The sequence below is a fragment of the Phoca vitulina genome, unplaced genomic scaffold (genome assembly GCF_004348235.1).
Source record: "Phoca vitulina isolate PV1807 unplaced genomic scaffold, GSC_HSeal_1.0 scaffold19, whole genome shotgun sequence".
NCBI lineage: Eukaryota > Metazoa > Chordata > Mammalia > Carnivora > Phocidae > Phoca > Phoca vitulina.
In genome coordinates this window covers 14,986,481-15,007,602 of record NW_022589722.1, presented here as the reverse complement: position 1 = coordinate 15,007,602, position 21,122 = coordinate 14,986,481, and the positions used below count along the sequence as shown (strand labels likewise).

The 21,122-nt window shown below is 39.2% G+C and overlaps 1 protein-coding gene across 4 annotated transcripts in view; it reads right to left on the bottom strand.

The window, feature by feature from the left end:
- UTP20 (UTP20 small subunit processome component) overlaps positions 1 to 21,122 on the bottom strand; it is a 100,106-nt gene that overhangs the window by 11,452 nt on the left and 67,532 nt on the right. For 2 of the 4 annotated variants that reach the window (XM_032416153.1, XM_032416151.1), the window contains exons 41-51: positions 20,335 to 20,624; positions 19,153 to 19,292; positions 18,768 to 18,924; positions 8,937 to 9,035; positions 7,906 to 8,073; positions 5,596 to 5,762; positions 4,780 to 4,921; positions 3,771 to 3,887; positions 1,993 to 2,163; positions 1,625 to 1,756; positions 1,035 to 1,145 (exon numbers count right to left, since the gene is read on the bottom strand). In XM_032416153.1, the coding sequence (XP_032272044.1) occupies positions 1,035 to 1,145; positions 1,625 to 1,756; positions 1,993 to 2,163; positions 3,771 to 3,887; positions 4,780 to 4,921; positions 5,596 to 5,762; positions 7,906 to 8,073; positions 8,937 to 9,035; positions 18,768 to 18,924; positions 19,153 to 19,292; positions 20,335 to 20,624 (1,694 nt within the window). Of the gene's footprint in view, positions 1 to 1,034; positions 1,146 to 1,624; positions 1,757 to 1,992; positions 2,164 to 3,770; positions 3,888 to 4,779; positions 4,922 to 5,595; positions 5,763 to 7,905; positions 8,074 to 8,936; positions 9,036 to 18,767; positions 18,925 to 19,152; positions 19,293 to 20,334; positions 20,652 to 21,122 lie in introns of all 4 variants that reach the window. The other 2 variants (XM_032416152.1, XM_032416150.1) reach the window with 1 other exon arrangement.

The window sequence follows — 21,122 nt, the reverse complement described above, 5'->3', positions numbered from 1 at the left end:
AGTTCATATTTCCAGTTCAAACCCTTCTATCCTGGATGTGATATGCACTCATATAATCACGGATGAACAAATGTATAAATACAGATCTTCTCACGTCACTCTCCTCCCTTATTTCAATAGCTTTCTGCTATTAGAATAAAGCCCTAAAATCTTTAACAAGACCATAAGGTCTTGCCTGAACTGGCTCCTTCCCCATCTTCATCTAGCTCCTCTAAAATGTGAGGCCCTTACCGACCTCAAGGTTTACCTTCCTCAGGCTTTGGCTACCTCCTTTCACCTGGAAAGCTAATCCTTATTCTTCCCTCACATTTTGGCTTATAAGCCAATCCTCAGGAAAGTCCTCCCTGATTCTAACACCAGGGTGGTCCTCAACCTGATCATATGCTTTTCCATATTTTCTCAATTCTAAGAGGCACAGTTTTTCACATTTTAACATCTCTGAAATTGGGCTATGTCTTAAAATTGATGGCATCTTACCGTGTCATAGATTTTTTTTCTTTCTTTGAGGTATATAAATAATGGTGTGTCTTGTAAAAGATTAAATAGGACAGCGCTTTCCCCCTCCTGGCACTTACGATGGTCTGTAATTAAAGAACTGGAATTTTTGCTTTGTGCCTGTCTACTGTAAAAATTTCATTGATAGGGACTGTAAAAATTTTGTTGACTGCCTTTCCAGCAGCACCTGGCACCCAGTGATATGCACAGTCAGTTGATGACTGGACCAATGGATGGAAACCTTTGGTGCAGGTTACTATGCTGCAGAAGGAAAATGTCTTCACCCATGTGAAACATTCCACATGTTATGGGCTATCACTCAAAGGGCTCTATGTTAACTGAAAATGCCCTTAAGACAAAGCAGAGTTGCTCCTCAGACTTGGTAAGTAAATGGGTTCCTGAGTCTTAAAATAAAGCAACAACAATGTGACACAAAATCATCTTCAGAATTCAGCCAATGTTGACATGTCTCTATCTAAAAACCAAACTGAGAAGACAGGACCCAATCCTTGCTATGGGAATAAGGTCTCTCTACAAACCTGTCTGCACTGGACTCTGACAGGTTCGCTTTGTGCAGAAATTGCCAACTTGGATACTTTCCGCATGACATCATCAATTTCCGGGACCAACAACTTTCTTGATAAAATGGCCTAAGATACAAAAGGAAAAGACATCTAATTTCATGTTCTACTGCAGATGGGTGTAAGCTGACCTGATGTTAAAGCAGTCATAGGCAATTTCAAAAATAATGGAAGTAATCTCCAAAAGAAAAAGAACATACACTTAAAAATATTTAAAATGGTGAATTTTAGGTTTTATATAGATTTTACAATTTTTAAAAAAAAAGGAAAAAAACTCCAATGTCCAATACAATAAATACAAGCATGGTATTTTTTAACCTATATTTATTTTCCTATATTTTTATAGAAGTCTCTGGAAGTGTTAATAGAGAGTTCACATTCAAACATCTCAGTAAGTAGATATATTAACTTACAATTAATCCACCAAAATCATCATAACAATGTTTATAATTAATTTTGGAAATCTACAGCTAGTCAAAACACTATGTTCCACATTATTCTAAGTATCTAACCCGAGACTCAAATCCAACATTCTGGTGACACTGTACCTTCAGAAGACCAAATGCAGTAGCCTGTCTTGAAGTATCATAAATGTCTTCCTCAGCATATGCTAGTAGAACTTGAAGCTGCTTCTCGGTTATCTGGTAAGACTTCACTTTCTTCACAAGTATGGTCATACACTGCAAATTACAATAGTGAGGTTAATAACCAGGACATCCTACAAATGAAGATCCACTGAAATGGTATGGACTTCATACAACATCAATGCTTTTTTACACAGGATACCAATCCTCTGGCCTTAGCAAATTAATCTGGAAAAAATTCTGGCCAAGACTACAAACGACGATGGAGAAAACTATACTTTTGATGTTAATTCTGGTCCTGGCTATTTTAAGTACAACTGAAAACACCTCACCTTGAAACAATTTACCACCAGGTGGAAGTTCTGGCCTCTGGCAGCTCCAAGTTTTGCATAGTCCTTCAGCAAAAGGAAAAGGTGTTTGGTCAGCTGTTCTGCTTTTGTTTCTATGGAAGGCAGAGGGAACCTCAAGACCCAGATCAGGCATTGTAAAGCACCTGTGATCACCTGAAAAACAAAAATAAAACCGATCAACCTGTGTAGTGACCAAACGTAATAACCCAGCACCCAAGGCTGGGTAGACTCTAAAAGCAATCAAGTTGAAAGAGTGAAATACTCTGCCCAGCGCAGTCTGGAAGCACTATACCAAAAGCCTAAGAAGATAGGAAGGTTTCCTATTCTCTATGGTAGAACTTATTGTTTCTCCGTGGCAAGTAAAGATATATTGCAAGCAAGTAAGAAAAAGTGGTCACTGTATTCTTTTTTTTTTTTTTTAAAGATTTTATTTATTTATTTGACAGAGACACAGCGAGAGAGGGAATACAAGCAGGGAGAATGGGAGAGGGAGAAGCAGGCTTCCTGCAGAGCAGGGAGCCCGATGTGGGACTCGATCCCAGGACCCTGGGATCATGACCTGAGCCAAAGGCAGACGCTTAACGACTGAGCCACCCAGGCGTCCCTGGTCACTGTATTCTTAACCTGTATGAATAAATGATTGGATGGGTTGGCCAATTTTAGCACCTTTGTTTTGTGGGTGGAAAAATACATTATAAATGACTTCTATTTTCTAGAATGGTACTTTATCCATTCTAAGCATATGTGTATAAGGTATTCTATATATTAGAAATACAAAGATAAAGAGAACATGGTCCCCCTATTTTCATTCTGTTTTTTAATTTTTAATTTTATTAAGTAGGCTCCATGCCCAGTGTGGGGCTTGAACTCATGACCCTCAGTTCAAGAGTTGCATGCTCTACCAACTGAGACAGGCGCCCCACACCCTTCCTCTATTTAAGGAACAGACAGCTGGCTCAGAAATTAAGCATGGGAACAATACACTATAGAATTTAATATAGTTAAGTGCTGTGCAAAAGATATGAAAAACAGATGCTGGAACCAAGCAATTACATGAGAATCCATGAACCTCTGGGCTAAACCTTAGAGATTGCTGTTCAGCTCTACCTAACAGACCCATGCTATTCTGGTTGCTGTAATGGTCTTTTTGGACTGAATTAGATGAAGACAAAGGAAAGGCCTTGGGAGTCACAAAGGCCAGGGATCATATCCCAGCTCTGTAGTTTATTACCTATTTGACTACAGAGATGTTACTTAACCTCCTGGCACCTTCACTGTAAGAAAGGCAATCAGAAAATGGGAGAAGTGTAGGCTCTGGAGTCTGACAGACTGAGGCTCATATACTAGATCTGTGATCTGGGCCAAGTCACTTAGCCCAAGGCCTAGTTTTCTCATCCATAAAACAGAAGCATTAATAGTATGTGCCTCATGGGTCATTATGAGGATTCATACCAGTGGGGGATAGTAGTATCAAGGTTGATGAAGAGGATTAGTGCTGACACGGGGACCCCACTACTCACCCTCATAACACTGTTGTGAGGATCGAATGAAATAAGTAACGTACGTCCCAGGGCTTGTAAAACTATTAAAGGCTATCCAAATACATGGGATTATTACATTGGAAAGCAATGTAATGCAGGGAAGAGAGGTAGTTTATAATATCATAAATCCACTTAAAAACTCAATCATCTTGTGAAGCACAAGCCTTGAAGTTCTGGATATTTTGCACAACATGGCTCTTGTGAAGGAACAGAACTCACCTTCACATCCATGGAAACCAGGCAGTCTATGAGGAGAGAGACAAAAGGATCCAACATTTCCAGAATAGGTTCACTTGAAGACTTGATCTTGGAAGTCTTCAGACTCAGATGTAGCAGCTAAAAGATTCAAAACGATATTTCACACCAGTTGCCCACAAGACCAAATGAGTTAGGTAAAGGTGAAGTGATTTTAAGAGACAAACATGAAATGTTAAGATGCTTCTGTCCTAATGTGACAAAATTTTGAAGGAATGGGAAAGGGCCTGGGAGACTCTCTTGTAAGTGACGAAAGTGGGAGCTCAGGGTGGAGCTGAGATGCTAAGTTCATTTACCAAGTGATTACTCAGCATTTACTGTGATTCAGATGCTGGCTCTGCACATAGGACATAGCAGTGATCAAGATGAACACGGTCCTGCATGATGGATCTTAGCCAGGAAGACAGACTAGCAAATAATTAATTGTAAATGCAGTGTGCTTTGAGACTTCTGTGGGGACCCAGGCAAAGGGAGGAGCATGTGGTGAGGTCCTGGAGTGGGAAGAGTGTGGGGACTAAAGAACAGAAGCCTGGGGGCTGGGATGTGTGTTGCAGTGGTACAAAAGGAAGCTAGGCCTCATAGCCCAGATGAAGGACTGGGCTCTCAGGAAAAAAGGGAGCCAATGAAGGGTTTTAAAAGGAAATAAATGATCAATTTTTTGTTTTTAGAAGCTCACATCTTTTTTAAAAAAATTCAAAATAAATTTAGAGAAGTCCATACAAAACAATAGTGAACCCATAATAATAATGTTAGAGGTCAGAATCATTAATTCTGAGATAGTTATATCATCAAAATAAGTACTGGAAGAGAGAAATGGTAAATGGACCAATTCACCTTTTAAAAAAAAAAATCCCATAATTTACTTATAGTAAGGCATTTACAGTGGAAATGAGCAGTACTGGAAATCTAGCAGAGGATTAAAATAGGCACACTCACTGTGGGTAGCAAATTGCATTTTAAGGTTAATTCTTACCCGAAGCCCGGACTCAATAAATATGTGCATGTTGGTTTTCCTGCTCACAACAGCTTTCTGCCCACCTCGAACTGGAGTTGGGGGGAGCAGAAGACAGCTCTCGGGTGGGAGACGTGGATCTAGTGCAGGGGCTCCTCGATTTCTGTCAATCATGAAGGAGAAACAGGGAGAAGAACACTGTACGCTGCATTCCAAGTTATTGTGGCCCTGCCTGGTGACTGGAGCCCAGCGCTAAGTAATGTGCTGCTCACTGTGGGCATTTTCTCTCCTTTAACCGTGAGAAACAAGAGATTCTTAGGTTGTTCATCAAGGTTGTACACAACCCCAGAAAGAGATATGAGATTGATGAACACACAGTTAAGATGAATAGTAAGGAGACACTCCATCTGAATTTTGAAAACATATGCCAAGGAGTTTCTTTTAGAACCCAGAAGCAAAATCCAAAGGAAGGTATTTTAAAACCTTTTAAGGTCTAAATATCTGTTTAATCAGTATATATTTAAAATCTACCCTAACTTTGATTCAATAAATAAAACAAAAATGGTCTCAGAGAAATGCCAAAATACCTGGCTGCTAACTCATTCATTTATTGTAAAAATAATCTCAAGGTGAAATTTATCACTTGGAAGGACATTAGCTCAAACACCACTAAGTAGTACCATCTTATAACTCAGGCAAATACATATATATATACATATATATACACTACTAAGGTAAATTATTAAATTAATCCACTTACGAGTAAGAACTAAATGGCTTATCAGAAGCAAGCACCTAAGGATAGGTTTTTTGTTTTTTGTTTTTTTTCAAACTTACTTTTCTTTTTCTGTTAACAGGGGGAGATTTTCACTGACCAAACCATAACTGAGCAATAGAATGGATTCTGCAGTCATTTCCTGATTTACAATTAATCCTGCTATGATTCGGCGCAAGGTTTCATGAACTTTCCGGGCCAGTTTTAAACTTGTGGTATTTTGTAAGATCTAAAGGCAAACATAAATATCATGCTGAGGTAACACAGAACTGCATTTTCATTTGTTGTAATGGTAGTTTTTAAAATATATATTTGCTTTTTAATATATGTTTGGTTTTGTTTTCTAATTAAAAAAGAAACATTCTTAATAAAATTTCAAACAGAACATATAAAGTATTATCTACACATAACCTCAATTCCAGAGACAACCATTATCAGCAGGAAGTGCACCTCTGGATATCTTGTACTCCCTCTTGTGCTCTCTGTTGGTGAGAATTCGGGGCACAGGGCTGGAGATATGATGTGACACTTGGAAGATGTCAACCCTCTAAGCGCATTAGAGGAAAGCACACACACATAGACATCAACAAAATGCAGTCACTACTCATCTGAAACCATGCTAATAAAGTGCTGTGATGGCCAAGCCTCAGGGTTTGATATTAGTCATTGGGCCAAATCAGAGGAACTTAATGGGAATCCAAGACCACCAACCCCAACACAAACCTCAGCACTATAAAGCTATTCCCTTCCCTTGCACAGGACATGGTATTAATAACTTTCATTACTTTGGAGGAACTTGATAATATACATGGAAAATTCACATGTTTTTTCATCATCAAAACATATCTAACATTCTTAGTTAGGTAAGATTAATGCATGGTAGGAACAATTACAGAGTTAATCTAACACCAAAACATTTGGAATTATGGTTAATTCTTGTCATTAAATAGTGCTGGTTTTAGTACATAAAATTATAATAAAAGGAATTATTAACATTTATTGAATGTTCACTCCTGCAGTAGGCACAGAGAACATTATAAAGGTAAGTAAACTACAGTCCCTGCCCAATAGGAGGCAGAATGTAAACAGTGCAGAACCCCAAAGATACAAATGTAGGGATCTGAAGGGGTACATGCACCCCGATGTTTATAGCAGCAATGTCCACAAGAGCCAAACTGTGGAAAGAGCCAAGATGTCCACCGACAGATGAATGGATAAAGAAGATGTGGTGTATATATGCAATGGAATATTATGCAGCCATCAAAAGGAATAAAATCTTGCCATTTGCAACGACGTGGATGGAACTGGAGGGTGTTATGGTGAGCGAAATAAGTCAATCAGAGAAAGACATGTATCATATGACCTCACTGATATGAGGAATTCTTAATCTCAGGAAACAAACTGAGGGGTGCTGGAGTGGGGGGGGGGGGGGGGGGTGGGGGGCGGCTGGGTGATAGACATTGGGGAGGGTATGTGCTATGGTGAACACTGTGAATTGTGTAAGACTGTTGAATCACAGACCTGTACCTCTGAAACAAATAATACATTATATGTTAAAAAAAGGAAGAAGAAGAAGAAGATAGCAGGAGGGGAATAATGAAGGGGGGAAGTCAGAGGGGGAGACGAACCATTAGAGACTATGGACTCTGAGAAACAAACTGAGGGTTCTAGAGGGGAGGGGGGTGGGAGGATGGGTTAGCCTGGTGATGGGTATTAAAGAGGGCACGTTCTGCATGGAGCACTGGGTGTTATACACAAACAATGAATCATGGAACACTACATCAAAAACTAATGATGTAATGTATGGTGATTAACATAACATAATAATAAAAAAAAAAGAAAAGAAAGGCGAAAGCAGTGCAGAGAAATGTGAGCTTTGGAACAGAAATATCTACAACTAAATCCTTACTTTCCTCTTTAACCATGACTTTTCTGAACCTGCATTTTCTTATCTGTTAGATGGAAGTACCATTGATCTCAGAGTGGCTGTGCGGATTAGAAGTGATAATGAAACACAATGCTTAGAACATAATACATGTTCAATAAATGCCACTTTTCTCCCGCTTGGCAATCTGGGAGTAGCAATCTGACTCCACAAAAGCTATGTTCTTAGCTGCTCACTTGACCCAGCTATAAAATTCACCTGCATTTCAAATTTTTTGCTTCTGCATCACATGGTTTACACCCAGGACTGGTTCCTGGTTTAGAATGCCCAACTAGGGCTGCCAGCTAGTGGCTACGTAGTACAGGTGCCCTTAGCTCCAAAGGAAATCCTGGTGGTCAGGTGCAGCATTAAGGCTTATCCTGCATGGCTCTCAAGAACTCATGATACCGTAACATGGGGATCTCCTGTATTGCATTCAAGTCCTTACCTCTTTTAATGGAAGGATAAGTTTTGTAACCTGATCTTTTCCTACAAACTTGCCCAGGATTTCATAAGAATCGTAACTTTTGCTTCTTCGTGCCTCCATGACTTTGGAGAGGATCTGCTTCACTTCCTTCTCTTCAGCAATGGCACCAAACAACTCATGGTTAAAAATCTTTGAGAGAAAAAAGCCAAATGGCAATTATATGCAATCAGCAAGATACATCAACATAGGTAGTCTCTGATACATCCACATCAGGGGAAAGCAAGTCAGACAGGACTGAAATTAGATGGTAAGAATTCCTATTAGATTTCACTTTTTCAAGGTAGTTCAGGGACCAATTACTGAAAGACAAGCAAATACAGAAACACCTAAAGGTTTTTTCTAAGGGGAAACAAAAGAAGAATACTATATAGATTTACATATATAATTACGGAATATACAGACAGGTACTACTTCTTTGATATTACCCAAAAGCAGCTTAATTTCTCTTTAAAAAACTATATGATATGATATTTGCAACTTAATTACCAAAATTGATGTGTTTAATTCAAAATGTTTAAGTGTCTACATTTTTTTATAAACAAAGACTGTGTAGCACTTAATCCCACCCCCCAAATTATCACATTATCCAATTTTAAAAATTGATTATTAATTTTTCATTATTCTACTTTTCATTGTTCTAGGTAAAGCTTTATAACTTTTATATAAACCGCAGACTAAATATATCTCTGATTATTCCTTTAAAACAGATTCTTGGAAGTAGTTGAAATTTTTGCTTATTTTAAAGTTCTTGATACACAACATCAGCTTTCTTTCCAGAAAGGTTACACCAAAACTCACGACCTACTGGCAGTGGCAGGTGCCCATCTCACGTCACTTGATCAGCTTTTTAAACCTCTGCTAATCTAAGAGATAAGACAGTACATTATTTTCATTTCTATAGGCTATAATTATTCCTTAATTTGTGAACTGATTTCCTGTGTCCTTTGCCCAGTGAAAAAAAAACAGTGAAACTTCCTTTTTCTAAATCTTACCTCCATCATTATATCTAAACAAGAGTCCAAATCCCCAACTTGTAGCTTGTTCGTGAGGCCTTGCAGCAACATGTAAACAGTGAAAGTTAGCACATGGACCTAAAATGAAATGCACAGTGAGAATATGAATGGTAAAGAATACCACATTAGGAAAAAAATAAGATCTAGGAAGTACTGCAGAGAGCACTCGAAGTAGTATCTGGCATTACTATAGGGAGAAGCTTTGACAAATATCACCGTGTAAAAGACTAACCAAATGATCACTTTGAGCAAGATGCTCAGAAACACATTTCCATGCTTGGGATCTATTACTGACTATGACTAAACCAGGCCAGATTTATAAAGAAAGGCATAAGAGCCTTGAATTTTAAAAACCAACCTGTGAATTAAGGGGCTTGCCAATGTTGAGTGCAATCAAAGCTGTTCTGAAGGAAACAGACAAATTTTTGCCCTTAATACTAACCATAGCTAACATTCCTAAGAGCTTACTATGGGCTATTAGTACTATTGTATTAATACCACATACATGTATTAAATCATTTAATCCTCACCCACTGTATCTATGGCGTAGGTGCTATATTATCAGCACTTTTCAGATGAGGAAGCTGAGGCACAAAGAGATCAAGTAACTTGCCATAGGTTGCATGGGTAGCGGTGGTAGAGTCAGGACTTGAAACCATATGGACCGGTGCCAGAGCCCCTGCTCTGTATCACTATACTATCTTGCCTCTCAAGCTTTTTGCATTCTTTATGCTGCTTCTAATGCTATAAAATTATCACAGTGAACATCAGATAATGATCACAGACTAAGGAAACATAATTGGTTATCAATATATAGATTGGATTTTATTTTTTAAGTAATCTCTACACCCAGTGTGGGGCTCAAACTCAACCCCAAGATCAAGAGTTGCATGCTCTACTGACTGAGATAGCCAGGCGCTCTTCGATTGGATTCTAAAGGCATAATTTCATATGTATCTACTGGAGATCTTTATGTACTTTTATATACTTAAAATGTTTGCTGTGGGCTTTATACTTAAAAGTCCTTTTGGCGGGGGGGATGAAGAATGACATTTGAGGAGTACAATTTTGCATAGTGTCTATACAGTTAACACTAAAAGCCAAACTAGTTCTTCTCTCATCCCTATTTTAATTATTTTAACAAATCATGGAATGGACTTAAAGAACAGGTGGTTAGAGAAAAAAGGGCTACTCATTTAAGTATCTCAAGTGCTCCATTAAAATATAGATGAATCCAAAAGATAGAGATATACTGTATTTATCCTTCTATGCCCAGGCCTAACACCGCACGTCACATAAAGCAGCCATGGAATAAATGCTGGTTGGAAGAACAGAATAAAAATGAATACTGACAGGGGCTCTGATCCCAGGTAAGATGAAGAAAGCACACTCTACTCTGTCTCTCCCACTGAAAGCAGCTGTTAACACCTGGAAAGGATGCACGGAACAGCTATTGGGGAAGAACACCAGAATGCAAGTACCACCAAACTTCCAAGGAGTTTACCACTGTTTTCTGTTCAGTATCCCCCAGCTAACATGCAAGTGGATGCCAGGACGAAGGGAACTCTGGGAGAAGCCCCATGGCTTCTGAGTAGGAACAGGAACATATAATGCTCTAAGTGAGGGAGGAAATCCCTGGTTTTCTTTCTTTCTATTTTCTGTTCTCCCACACCCCAGCCCCCTACAATCCTGCAGTGATGGTGGTGGCAATGGCCTAGAAATGGGAATTGGCAGGAGCCACAACTCTGTGGGAGGGGACCTTCCTCTGCTTTAGTGGAACTGCATGCTGAGAGGGTAGGCCAATGCTAGCTACTCTTCTCTTTCTGTTTCGCCACCACTAGGCCCCTCCTGTGGGCACAGCCATGGGAAGTGACAGCAAAATGGGAGCAATAAAGCCCCAGCTTTCTACCTGGAGGACTGAAACAAACGGAAAACTACAGTGCTAGCAAAGAAACTGAAGATACAAAGAATTAAATGGAAATTTTAGAACTGAAAAACCCAACAACCAAAGTAAGAAATTCATTGGATGAGCCCAGCATCAGGATGGAGATGAAAAAGGAAGGAGTAAGTGAACTCGAAGACAGATCAATAAAAACTATTCACATCCAAACAACAGAAAGGAAGAACTGAAAAAATAAAAAACATGAAGAGAGCCTCAGGAACCAGTGGGACAAAAACAGAAAGTCTAATATTCATTTCACTGGAGTTCCAGGAGAGGACAGAGTACAGTGCAGAAAAAGTATTTGGAGAAATAATGGCTCAAAACTTCCCAAATTTGGGGAGCAAATCTCAAATAGGCTACCCCCCCGTAACCCCCCTAACCGCAAAAAGCAAACTCAAATACATCATAATCAAACTACTGAAAAATAAAGGCAAAGAAAAAGTCTAAAGCAGCCAGAGGAGAAAACGATGCATTACTTAGAGGGGGAAAATGATCTGAGTAACTGGATTATTCATCAGAAAGGCCAGAAGGAAGTGATTCAACATTTTTATTTTTATTTTTATTTATTTATTTTTTTAAAGATTTTATTTATTTATTTGAGAGAGAACGAGAGACAGAGAGCATGAGAGGGAGGAGGGTCAGAGGGAGAAGCAGACTCCCCACCGAGCAGGAAGCCTGATGTGGGACTCGATCCCGGGACTCCAGGACCATGACCTGAGCCGAAGGCAGTCGCTTAACCAACTGAGCCACCCAGGCGCCCTGATTCAACATTTTTAAAGTGCTGAAAGAAAAGTACTATTAATGATGACAGAAAACTAAGAGCATTTGCTGCCACCATACTTGCCCTACAAGACTGCTGACAGAAGTTCTTAGGCGGAAGGGAAACAATTACCAGAAACTTGGAAATTCAGAAATTAAAGAAGGGCAGCAAAAATGATAAATATCTGGGCAAACTAACAGACTATTTTTTTCTTCTTGAGTTCTTTAAAATATGTTTGACAATTACAAGCAAAAACTGTACCACTGCCTGATGAAGTTTTCAATATATGGAGATATAATAGATAAACAACTATAAAATAAAGGATGAAGGGATCCATATGGGGGTAAGGTTTCTATATTCCACTTGAAGTCATAAAATACTGATTCTAAGTAGAATATTAAAAGTAAGTATGTATATGGTAATTCCTAGAGCAACCATCAAAAAACTATTCAAAGAGAGACAGTTAAAATGAATACTGATATTTTAATGTGTTAGATTTATAACCTATAGAATAGGAAGCTTTACCTTTGAGCAAATTCAGATACAGAAAGTAAAGCTAACTACCAGAAGTCTTGACTGGATACTTGAAAAAAACAAGCTACAGTTTTTCTCAAACTTGATATCACTCAGGGATCTTACTGAAATGCAGATAGTGTAGGTTAGGTGTAGGGCCCTAAACTGGGCATTTCTTTTTTAATTTTATTTTATTTCATTATGTTATGTTAGTCACCATACATCACTGGTTCTTGATGTAATGATCCACAATTCATTGTTTTCGTATAACACCCAGTGCTCCATGCAGTACATGCCCTCCTTAATACCCATCACCCGGCTAACCCATCCCCCCACCCCCTTCCCCTCTAAAACCCTCAGTTTGTTACTCGGAGTCCATAGTCTCTCATGGTTCGTCTCCCCTTCTGCTTCCCCCCCTTCATTTTTCCCTTCCTTCTCCTAATGTCCTTCCTTATGTTCCACAAATAAGTGAAACCATATGATAATTGACTTTCTCTGCTTGACTTATTTCACTTGGCATAATCTAAGTGAAAATCTGGGTATTCATCCTTTCTGATGGCTGAGTAATATTCCATTGTATATATGGACCACATCTTCTTTATCCATTCATCTGTTGAAGGGCATCTTGGCTCTTTCCACAGTTTGGCTATTGTGGACATTGCTGCTATGAACATTGGGGTGCATATGGCCCTTCTTTTCACTACATCTGTGTCTTTGGGGTAAATACCCAGTACTGCAATTGCTGGGTCATAGGGTAGCTCTATTTTTAATTTTTTGAGGAACCTCCACACTGTTTTCCAAAGTGGCTGTACCAACTTTCATTCCCACCAACAGTATAAGAAGGTTCCCCTTTCTCCACAACCTCTCCAACATTTGTTGTTTCTTGCCTTGTCAATTTTTGCCATTCTAACTGGTGTAAGGTGGTATCTCAAATGTGGTTTTGAATTTCTCTGATGGCTAATGATGATGAACATTTTTTCATGTGTCTGTTAGCCATTTGTATGTCTTCTTCAGAGAAGTGTCTGTTCATGTCTTCTGCCCATTTTTTGACTTGATTATTTGTTTCTTGGGTGTTGAGTTTGAGAAGTTCTTTATAGATCTTGGATATCAGCTCTTCGTCTGTAGTGTCATTTGCAAATATCTTCTCCTATTCTGTGGGTTGCCTCTTTGTTTTGTTGACTGTTTCCTTTGCTGTGCAGAAGCTTTTTATCTTGATGAAGTCCCAATAGTTCATTTTTGCTTTTGTTTCACTAGCCTTTGGAGATGTGTCTTGAAAGAAGTTGCTGTGGCCGATGTCAAAGAGGTTACTGCTATGTTCCCCTCTAGGATTTTGATGGATTCCTGTCTCACATTGAAGTCTTTCATCCATTTTGAGTTTATCTTTGTGTATGGTGTTAGAGAATGGTCGAGTTTCATTCTTCTGTATATAGCTGTCCAATTTTCCCAGCACCATTTATTGAAGAGACTTTTTTCCATTGCTTACTTTTTCCTGCTTTGTCAAAAATTATTTGACCATAGAGTTGAGGGTCCATATCTGGGCTCTCTCTAACAGAGAATATAGACATTGGTCTATATGTCTGTTTTTGTGCCAATACCATGCTGTCTTGGTGATCACTGCTTTGTAATATATCTTGAAATCTGGCAACGTGATGCCCCCAGCTTTATTTTTTTTAACATTTCCTTGGTGATTCAGGGTCTTTTCTGATTCCATACAAATTTTTAGGATTGTTTGTTCCAGCACTTTGAAAAATGTCATAGGAACTTTGATCGGGATGGCGTTGAAGGTATACATTGCTCTGGGTAGCATAGAAATTTTAACAATGTTTATTCTTCCGATCCATGAGCATGGAATATTTTTCCATCTTTTTGTGTCTTCAATTTCTTTCATGAGTGTTCTGTAGTTCCTAGAGTATAGATCCTTTACCTCTTTGGTTAGGTTTATTCCGAGGTATCTTACGGTTTTTGGTGCTATTATAAATGGAATCGTTTCTCTAATTTCTCTTTCTACGGTTGCATTCTTAGTGTTTAAGAAAGCAACTGACTTCTGTGCATTGATTTTGTATCCTGCCACATTACTGAAATTGCTGTATGAGTTCTAGTAATTTGGGGGTGGAGTCTTTTGGGTTTTCCACATAAAGTATCATGTCATCTGCGAAGAGAGAGAGTTTGAGTTCTTCTTTGCCAATCTGAATACCTTTTATTTTTTTGTTGTTGTTGTCTGATTGCTGTTGCCAGGACTTCTAGTACTATGTTGAACAATAGTGGCGAGAGTGGGCATCCTTGATGTGTTCCTGATCTTAAGGGAAAGGCTCTCATCTTTTCCCCATTGAGGATGATATTCACTGTGGGTTTTTCATAGATGGATTTTATGAACTTGAGGAATGTTCCCTCTATCCCTATACTCTGAAGAGTTTTAATTAGGAAAGAATGCTGTATTTTGTCAAGTGCTTTTTCTGCATCAATTGAGAGGACCATATGGTTCTTCTCTCTCCTCTTATTAATGTGTTCTATCACATTGATTGATTTGCGAATGTTGAACCACCCTTGCATCCCGGGGATAAATCCCACTTGGTCGTGGTGGATGATCCTTTTAATGTATTGTTGGATCCTATTAGCCAGGATTTTGTTGAGGATTTTGGAATCCATATCCATCAGGGATATCACTGAAATTCTCCTTTTTGATGGGGTCTTTGCCTGGTTTGGGGATTAAGATAATGCTGGCTTCGTAGAATGAGTCTGGAAGCTTTCCTTCTGTTTTTATTTTTTGAAACAGCTTCAGGAGAATAGGTATTATTTCTTCTTTGAATGTTTGGTAGAATTCCCCAGGGAATCCATCAGCCCTGGACTCTTGTTTTTTGAGAGGTTTTTGATCACTGCTTCAATCTCATTACTGGTTATTGGCCTATTCAGGTTGTCAATTTCTTCCTGTTTCAGTCTTGGCAGTTTATAGGTTTCCAGGAAGACATCCATTTCTTCCAGGTTGCCCAATTTATTGGCATATAGTTGTTGATAATAATTTCTAATAACTTTCTATTTCCTCGGTGTTAGTCGTGATCTCTCCCCTTTCATTCATAATTTTATTAATTTGGGTCCTTTCTATTTTCTTTTGGATAAGTCTGGCCAGTGATTTATTGATCTTATTAGTTCTTTCAAAGAACCAGCTTCTAGTTTCATTGATCTGATCTACTGTGTTTCTGGTTTGTAATTCATTGATCTCTGCTCTAACCTTAATTATTTCTCTTCTAATGCATGGCTTAGGCATCGTTTGTTGCTTTTTCTCTAGTTCTTTAAGGTGTAAAGTTAGTTGGTGAATTCGGGATTTTTCTGTTTTTTTGAGTGAGGCTTGGATGGCTATGTATTTCCCCCATAGGACCGCCTTTGCAGTATCCCATAGGTTTTGGACCGATGTGTTTTTGTTCTCATTGGTTTCCATGAATTGTTTAAGTTCTTCTTTGATTTCCTGGTTGACCCAAACATTCTTGAGCAGAGTGGTCTTTAGCTTCCAAGTGTTTGAATTTCTGCCAAATTTTTTCTTGCGATTGAGTTCCAATTTTAAAGCACTGTGGTCTGAGAATATGCAGGGAATAATCTCAATCTTTTGGTATCAGCTGAGACCTGATTTGTGACACAGTATGTGGTCTATTCTGGAGAAAGTTCCATGCACACTCGAGAAGAATGAGTATTCTGTTGTTTTAGGGTGGAATGTTCTGTATATATCTATGAAGTCCACCTGGTCCAGTGTATCATTCAATGCTCTTGTTTCCTTGTTGATCTTCTGCTTAGATGATCTGTCCATTGCTGAGAGTGGAGTATTGAGGTCTCCTACAATTAACGTATTATTATCAATATGACTCTTTATTTTGGTTTACAGTTGGCTTATGTAGATGGCTGCTCCCATGTTGGGGGCATAGATATTTACAATTGTTAGATCTTCTTGTTGGATAGACCCTTTAAGAATGTTATAGTGTCCTGTGTCTCTAACTACAGTCTTTAGCTTAAAATCTAATTTGTCTGATATAAGAATTGCTACCCCAGCTTTCTTTTGAGGTCTGTTGGCATGGAAGATGGATCTCTATCCCTTCACTTTCAGTCTGGATGTATCTTTAGGTTCAAAATGAGTCTCTTGTAGACAGCATATGAATGGGTTGCCGTTTTATGGGAGCATTTAAGTCGTTCACATTGAGCGTGATTATTGAAAGATATGAATTTATTGTCATCATGTTGCCTGTGAAGTCCTTGTTTCTATAGACTGTCTCTAAATTTCTGTTCTATATTACTCTTGGGGTCTTTCTCCTTTTATAGAACCCCCCTTAATATTTCTTGCAGGGCCGGCTTAGTGGTCACATATTCTTTCAGTTTCTGCTGTTCTTGGAAGCTCTGCATCTCTCCATCCATTCTAAATGACAACCTTGCTGGATAATGTATTCTTGGCTGCATGTTCTTCTCGTTTAGTATCCTGAATATGCCTTGCCAGGCCTTTCTGGCTTGCCAGGTCTCTGTGGATAGGTCTGACGTTATTCTGATGTTCCTCCCTCTGTATGTAAGGAATCTCTTCCCCTTAACTGCCCTTAAGATGTGTTTCCTTGGTTCTAAGATTTGTGAGTTTTACTATTACATGCCGGGGCGTTGGCCTATTTTCCTTGATCTTAGGAGGGGTCCTCTCTGCCTCTAGGACACAAATGTTTGTTTCATTCCCCAGATTAGGGAAGTTCTCATCTACAATTTGCTCAAATATATCTTCTAGTCCTCTCTCTCTCTCCACCCCCTCAGGGATCCCAATAATTCTGACATTGGAACGTTTCATGGTATCACTTATTTCTCTGATCCTTTTTTCATGAATTTTGAGTTGTTTTTCCCTTGCCTCCTCTTTATCCTTTTCAATCAACTGGTCTTCTAGATCACCAATTCGTTCTTCTGCCTAGCTTACCCTAGCTGTTACATCATCTAGATTAAATTGGATCTCATTGATAGCATTTTTAAGTTCTGCCAGTTCAGCTTTCATTTCTGCCCTTAGAGACTCTGTTGCCATTAATCAATTTCTCCATTCTAGCTATTGTCTTCACAAATGCTACCCTGAATTCCATTTCCGACACCTTGGTTATATCTGTATCCATTTGTAAATCTGTGACAGAAGTCACAGTCTGTGAGTCTTTCCTATTTTGGGGGTTCCTCCTCCTAGTCATTTTGTTGAGGGGTGGTTGAGGGAATGTACAGAGTCCAAATTATTGACCACAACCCAAGCAAGATGCACCTGTTTTATAGGGACCTTAGGGTTGCAAGCCTCTTGTTCTCCCAGCCTGTCTTCTGGGGGAGAGGCCTGCTGCGCTGTTTGGGCAGAGTTGCCCGCCCGCTGTTGCGGGGGAGGGGATGGGCTCAGTGAAAACCGGTTTTTTGGGGCTTTTGTTCTCTGACGGCTTTCCCTGGCGGTTTTCTGCATCTCTTCCGAGAGTCAGAGCAGAAGTGATCGTTTCCAACCCTCTGCCTCAGAGCGGAGAGATCGCAGTCTGTTCTTCAGTGAGCTCTCCAGGCCACACTATCTCCGTTTCTGTCTGTGCTGCTATAAACTGCAGCATCCTGGGTTGTGCACCCCTCAGCAGGACTCCTAGTCCTCACCTCCAGGTCAGGACACGTCTCTGCCCTTTGTGCTTCTACAACCGCCAGCTGCCACCAGTTTGCACATGCGCGGCCCCGCCGCTCTGGGTTTCCGTTTGGGGGACTGCCCTAAAGTCCTTTCCCCATTGCTACCAGTCTGTGAGTCTGTACCCCATCCCCAGTGCGGAGGCTTTTGTGCTCCTGTGTTATTTCACCTTCCCGGCGCCAGCGCTTATGGTAGCTCCCTCTCCCTTCCATTTATCTTCCAATATCTGCCCGCGGAATCACGGCTCCCTGCTTCATACCTCGAAACCAACCACCTGCAATACTCTGTTTGTAAAGTTCCAGATCTATCTTCTTACATCTCAGGCTGATTTCGTGGGTGTTCACAGTGGTCTGGTAGATACCAAGCTCAATTCCAGGGACTGGTTAGAGTAGGGTCCCCTACTCCTCCTCAATCTTTTCCTCCTTAATTGTGCATTTCTAACAAGCTCCCAGGTATTGCTGATGGTGCTTATCCAAGATCCACACTTGTGGAGTAGTTAGGAGCTAGCCAGTCATGTCACTACTTAAAGAGCTTTGTACTCCATCTGGGGTTCCTATTTTATTACTTCTATCATATGGTTCAACTCTTAAAACAAATGTGTATGTTCTTTATTATTCACATTTGTGATAATACATTCAACATGCATTCAACAAGAATATTTTTAAAAACTCAGAAAATACAAAACTTGGTATCAAATGATTTGGGAAAAAAAGACAGGTTATATAACCCAGGCCTGTAAGTGACTTTATAAAAATCAAATATAAGAGCTTTTTGTTTTTTTTTTAAAGTAGATTTTTAAAATGCTGATTAGAAACCTGTGAATATTCTTGATTGCTACTGCAGTGGATCAACTTTACTGTAGACAAACCCATAGCACCTTCACTTATAGAGTTCAAATTGCAAATATTTGAATTTCAATCTGACCTCCGTGAATATAAGGCACATAATGCAATTTACCTGATATCCGCGGACAAGGGTAGTCTGTAACTCTTTTAAAATATACTGTAGGTAGTGCACACCTAGATCTTCTATTATTTTTGCTAGAGTGCTGCGTGCAATGTCTCTGATTTCCTGTGCTCTGTTCTTGAGGAGGGCACACACTTTCAACAAAATACTAGAAAATGAAAAGTTAAAAAGGACTAATCAAAATACAGAAGCAAATAAAAATACAAACATCCTTTTGTCTGTTAATTATTCAGTAACCCAAATTTCCCAGTTAAGATTCGAAATCACAGCATATTGTGACAGTACTTCTCTTCCTCACAAAAGAGATTCAAGAGTCAGGAAGAAAGAACTGATTTTTGAGTTTCACTGAACTTTTCTAATTTGTCACACAATATACCTTGGCAGATTAGCTTCCATAACTTCTTGTGGAAGGGACTGCATTAGTTTAACCATGGCAAAAGCTAAAGGAACTCGAACTACTTCCTCATCATTCACAACCTTGGATTTTATGAGCTTGTGTTCTTCTTCCCTTTTAGTCTGTAAGAAAAATTTAGGTTAAACTAAAACAAAAATAAATGGATCAGGGACCTACAAACATTGCAACCTTGCATTTGAAAGGTAAGCTCTTTTGATACATCTTATGACCATTTCCAAGTTTACTGTCTTAAAATGAAACTAAATTATGCAATTTGAGAATAACCCTCTAAAAATCATAAAACTAGTAGGAATAAGGTTTTTTCCAAAGGAGAAACCAGAAAAAAATAAAGCCAAATTTTCACTGATGTAGATTAAGACTGCTGTGAAATATATAAAAATCGTAAGAAATCTCTATCAATTGGGATTTTCAAGACTTTGAGTGACACTGTTGGTATATAAGAAATACAGTGCCTCAAATAAGAAGTTATATTTACAAATATACCAAATGATCAAGTCAGTATTTTACACCAGGGGCTGGCAAACTTCTGTAGAGGGTCAGATAGTAAGTATTTTTGGCTTTATGATCTCTCTTGAAGCTACTCAACACTGCTGTGGTAACATAAAAGCTGAATTAGACAGTATGTAAAACAATGAGTGTGACTGTGTTCCAATAAAACTTCATTTATAACAACAGGCTGCAGGCTAGATCCCGCCCATGGACCACAGTTTGCCAATCAATGTTTTACACTGAGAAGGAAAGGCTCTGACTTCATGAGAATCCACTGCTAAATATTATCCCTGTTAACCAGGAAGAAGATGAATTTTGAACAGCAGAGAAGTGGCCAAATGTTGAAAAGGAAAACATACTCTAATTTTTTAAAACTTTTTCTTTTTTGGAAATAAGAGTCATCTAATTAACTGCTTTGGAGATAGAAAGCATATGTCTATCATATAAAAACCATAATGAAGAAACATTAGCTGCAGCAGGAGATGAACCTAAAGATGATGAGACAAATGAAGGGAGGTAAAACTGTGAAATGTTGAGGTAAAAGAAAATCCAAAAGCTGAAGTCAATCAATGATAGTTAGGAGCCTCAGTCTGACAGGGCCACACAAACACCCGGGTTCACACAGACATCCTGCGCCCCAAACAGAATGATTACCGTAGATGCCAGGCATTTATGTAGCCGGGGAAGGATATCCCCAGTTATGGTTCCTTGGATATTTTTAATTGTTCTCTCCAATTCTTCCTTATTCCGAGGAAGGAAAGAGATGGACTCCGTGATACACTCAGGTTCTCTAGCTGGTGTCCCTTCACAATCAGCTGGATCAGGATTTCCCAATTCTTGGCTCTTGTCTGACAAGCTCTTACATTTGTTTTCCTTCTCTTCCTCATCCATTTGCTCTAATTCCATGGTTTCATGCTCTGGCAACTCAATCACTTCTATTGTGTCTATGTTTAGTAAACAACAAAAGTCACCTTAAATCAAATAAGGAAACAACACAGTTGTATTACGTAGTCTTTCCCACCAACATCCAATAAAAACTAGTCATCACTATGGGTAGGCAAGGTAAGTGCTGAGGAAACAGCACTAAATGAGAGGGTTATGGTTTTTTGCTGTCTTACAGTTTGGAGCCTAACGACGAATACAGACAAGTAAACTCACAATTATGAGGGTGGGAGAGCGAGTACAGGGTACTTTGGGAATATACTAGGAGGCTAGGCCGGGAGGAGGGTCTTAACCAAAAGAAAGCTTCTAAAGTACTGTGGTTGGAGGTTTCCAAAAACAAAAACCTATACTCATGAGCATGAAAATCATAATGGCAGCCAACAGTTGTCATGTAGAAATGTCCCTTACTATAGGGTCCAGTTTATAAAAGAAAATCAGGCAGTACAGTACTGTGGGGAAAGTCCAGGCTTGGCTCTGCTCATAAGCCATGTGACCAGAGT